Source organism: Euleptes europaea, chromosome 3 (assembly GCF_029931775.1).
Source record: "Euleptes europaea isolate rEulEur1 chromosome 3, rEulEur1.hap1, whole genome shotgun sequence".
In the NCBI taxonomy this organism is placed as follows: Eukaryota; Metazoa; Chordata; class Lepidosauria; order Squamata; family Sphaerodactylidae; genus Euleptes; species Euleptes europaea.
This window is the reverse complement of record NC_079314.1, coordinates 88,813,362-88,817,627: the sequence shown is the minus strand read 5'-3', so window position 1 is coordinate 88,817,627 and position 4,266 is coordinate 88,813,362. Positions and strand designations below refer to the sequence as shown.

Here is a 4,266-nt window from a genome sequence, read left to right as displayed (position 1 = left end):
GAATTCTGTCTTAGAAGTGGCTTTACCCTTTTTTATATGGGACTTGTACAAGTCTGGCCATCCCTGTTTATAGGTGCCAAGTAGGGTTGCCAGGAGGGCAGGGTTTGGGGAGGAGAGGGACTTCAGTAGAGTCCAATTGCCAAAGTGGCTGTTTTCTCCAGCCGAACTGATCTTTGCCGGATGGAGATTAGTTGTAATAGCAGGAGATCTTCTGCTATTACCTGGAGGGTGGCAACCCTAGTGCCAAGGATCTGTAATATTTCTTAGGATGCTTGGTTTTTCCTCCTTGCTTTGCATGATATGTTGACCTCAAAGGCTGAAAACACTTGCTCGCCTCTTTCTTACTGATGCCACTTTTCTCTCTCCAGGAAACGGCTACGTCATGTCATCTGATCAGACTTCCCATTCAACCGTGCCGCCTCTTCATTCTCCGAAGTCACCCGTGTGGCCTACTTTTCCCTTTAACCGGGAGGGAAGCAGGATCTGTGAAAGGGGTAACCACCTTCTTCGGGACTTACCTAGCCCCCTTCCCACTAAAAGAACCAGAACATACTCTGCGTAAGTAGTCAGACTTCACGCCTAAAGAAGAGATGGTTGGAGGGAGATGGAATGCAATGGGCTTATTCATTCTCACTTCTGACTTTCCATATCATATTCAAGGAAATTGAACATATGGGGTGAGGGGTGACAATTCTTGCAGCTACGTTTCCTCAACAGGCATCATCATGGCCTTTGGAGAACTCTGCTGTGCTGGTTGTGTTGTGTTCTTCTGGTCCCTCTCAGCCATGATGTTCAGAATTTTCATATCTTGATGGGAGTTGAATCTTTGGGTGGGCCTGGAGTCCTGAAGCAAATTCTCCTAATCCAAAGCTGCTTACAAAAATCAATTCTCCTGATGAAAATTTCCCCCAGTGTTCTGAATTACTGATGTTGAATCAAGGAGTTATAGCAGAGGAGAAAGTACTGAATTTTGCAGGTCGATGATACAATGTGGATTTAAGCCTGCAGTTTATAAGAGCATCCTCTCTTATATTTCTAAAGTGAATTGTGGAAATGTTCACAAGTTAAAGTGTTGAGACTTGATGAGGCTTGAATTTATGCATAGCTGTTTCACCTATAGTCTTGACTGTGGGGGAGTGGTAGAACGGAAACATTGTTTTCTAGCAGCAGCTGAGTATCTTGTCAGAAGCACATATCAAACCAGCACCAACTCATGTTCATCCTTCCTTCTCTTTCCCCTTTCCTCCTTCTAGGACGGCTCGTGCCTCTGCTGGCCCTGTCTATAAGGGTGTATGCAAACAGTTTTCACGGTCCCAGGGCCATGGGTTCATCACCCCAGAGACTGGTACAGAGGATATATTTGTCCATGTGTCTGAGTAAGTCCCATAGTGTGGGAGTGGAATGCAGAACCTCTCATGTCTTAGTGTTTCTGCATGATGAAATGCTTGGGCAGCCGGTGCTCATTTTCTCCTTGCATCAACAGCACTGTAGTAACATACAATGTAGGAGCTATTACCCTATGCAGTTACATTACCAGAATGCTGATGGGGAAGAGTTTTAATGCATGAGTTCAACAGAGACTTAAATGATGGCTGCTTGAAACATCCTGTAACAATGATACAATACAGCCTAAATAGGGTTGCTATGTCCTTCCTGGCCACCAGTGGGGGATGGGTGGGAAGGGGTGCAAAATCCAGGTTGGAAAACTTCTGGAGGTTTGGGGATGGACTCTGGGGAGGACAGAGACCTCAGTGGGGTATAATGCCATACAGTCCACCCTCCAAAGTATCCATTTTCTCCTGGGGATCTGGTCTCTGTAGTCTGGAGATGAGCTGTAATTCTGGGGAATCCCCAGGTCCCACCTGAAGACTGATAGCCCTAAACCTAAATGCTGCTATATCATAACATCTCTTTGTATCTACCTACTTCTGCATGTTCTTATGATAATCTCATCTATACCTCTGTAATACGAAGTCCACAAGAAAATCCAGGTTATCCACAATTTCCAGCTAAATCAGTATGGTGTACACACCATTTGGGTGAAGTCTGTGTCTAATGCTTATGTAGTTTCTAAACTTATGTTACTTTTACATTGTGGCTACTTCGACTGGATATAATGGGATCTGACCATGAGATGCTACACTTAAATGGGGCTGCAGTGGTGATGACAGGGGATGACAATCTGTATGTAAAAACGGCATGTAAAAACGGAGGACAAATTGATTTCTCCTTGACAGCCAGCCACACAAACTGTAGTGTACAAGTGCTCAAAGTTAAATGGAAAAGGAAATTGTGATAATCAGGAGTGTCTAAGCTAAATGTATACTTTAAATGGGCTACCTTTTACTCCCTGATACCAAATTATGGGCCTCCTTTCCCTTCTTATGGCAGAACTATATCCAGTCCAATAAAGATAGCTGTTTGGTGGCACTTCATGCATATCTTCCCTACTTTGTGAGGACTGGAGGTATTCTGAATAGCCTTTTAAATATCTGAAACGTGGAGAAGAATTAAGATAAAACAGGGTATTGAAATGGCAGGAGGGGGGTACTCTTAAAGTATAACAGCCATAATATGCTTTCCTAATTACAGAACAGGTAGTGAAATCTTCAGATTTCTCTTCAGGCAAACTTTGAAATGCCTAGTTCAGGGTGTGCAGCTTTAGAACTGAGCACCAGAAGGAACAATAAATTTTTGTCACACCTTCTACTGTAGAAGATTACAACAGAGTGAAGGAATGGAATGTTATTTTGGGTTGCTTGTTAATAGTTTGTAGATGATCAGGGAGCTGATAAACTTCCAGTAGAGAAATATTAGTTTAAGACTATCTTTTAAACACTTCTTGCCTTAATTTTGATGATGCCATGGTACTTAACAACATTATAGAACTTCTTCAGATGGGTGTGCTTTAGAACTTACTGTGCTCTTGTGATGAGGAAGAAGTTCAAGACAGTTTACATGGTGTTTCCAAAAAATCTTCCAGGCACTGATCATACCCCAAACCTGTGTTGATTTAATAGTTCAATAGCATTATGTACTTCTAAGTTATTGTTAGGGCCTGTTTTTCTATCTGGGGTGCATTCAGACATCTTACTTAACCAGGGCTAAATAAAAATGTGCCTGAACACTGCTTGCTGCTAGTCCTGCACATGCTTCTTCTCCTCCCTTCTTGCATAGAGAATCATCATTCAGAGCTAACTTGGTTTACCCACAATGTATGAATGCAGATTAGTTCTCTGCCCCATGCCCCACTGGGATTCTAAACCCGAGGCCTAGAATCCTGGTTAGTGTTTTTGTACGGTAAACTAACAGATAACCAATTCAGATTTTTAATTAATGTTAATTAAGATGTTTGAGTGTCACAGCTTTGCAGGCTGCTGTTCGATGAAAGTCTCAAGACCCTTGCAAAACTACAATCACTAAAATTCCTGGAGGATGTTACAACTACAAACTGGTTTTCAGATTGCTTTCTGTAAATGGGGTTCCTTATTTTGTGTTGCAGAACAACAATGATTCTTCATTTTAGTTTAGTTCAAAATTCTGAAATGTTCCTTCTTCCTTTTTTCTTTTCAGCATTGAGGGGGAGTATGTCCCAGTAGAAGGAGATGAGGTCACATACAAAATCTGCCCCGTCCCACCAAAGAATCAGAAGTTCCAGGCTGTGGAGGTGGTCCTCACCCACTTAGCTCCCCACACAAAGCATGAAACGTGGTCTGGTCAGATAATTGGCTCATAAACTGCTTGTTTGTTTTTTTGAAGCCTATGGGCCAACTCCACCGGGAAGTGGAGTTGGGTGGTGGTGTGGGTGGTGGAGCAGCTACAGGAGAAATGGAAGAGAAGCCAGGCTGGCAATTCTTGTTTCCAGTGTGACATGTTTGCCTTTATATCTTGTCTTTTCTAACGTTTACCTTTATGTTTGTAATTGTAATTTTTTCCCAAGGCGGTTAGCAGGAAGTTAAAGAGCTGTGGAGTGGACTTCCTCTTATGTGTCTTAATTGTATCTATTTGGGCAAAATCAGAGCTCCTATTTTGTGTTTGTGTGTGTGTCCATCGAGAAGGTTTGGTATCTTGCTGCTACCCTGAACACATTAAAAAAGATCTGTCTATAGTCCTTGTCCGTATAACACACATCAGTCTTTCGAGCAGCTGGGGTCAGATAGCCACTCCCCCAGGGTGCATTAAGTCCCCTTCTTGGCCGGAGCAGGTACTGAGGGAGATCCAAGGACAGTTCTGTGTGGTCTGAAAGTACTGAGGCAGTAGTGTCTT

The 4,266-nt window shown here is 42.9% G+C and overlaps 1 protein-coding gene across 1 annotated transcript; it reads left to right on the top strand.

Annotated features, from left to right (window-relative positions):
• Positions 1–372: 372 nt before the first annotated feature.
• CSDC2 (cold shock domain containing C2) lies at positions 373–3,896 on the top strand. Its single transcript, XM_056847159.1, has 3 exons — positions 373–558; positions 1,254–1,376; positions 3,574–3,896. The coding sequence occupies exons 1-3, from the start codon at positions 383–385 to the stop codon at positions 3,734–3,736; spliced, it is 462 nt and encodes a 153-aa protein (XP_056703137.1). The 5' UTR covers positions 373–382; the 3' UTR covers positions 3,737–3,896.
• The last annotated feature ends 370 nt before the right edge of the window (positions 3,897–4,266 follow it).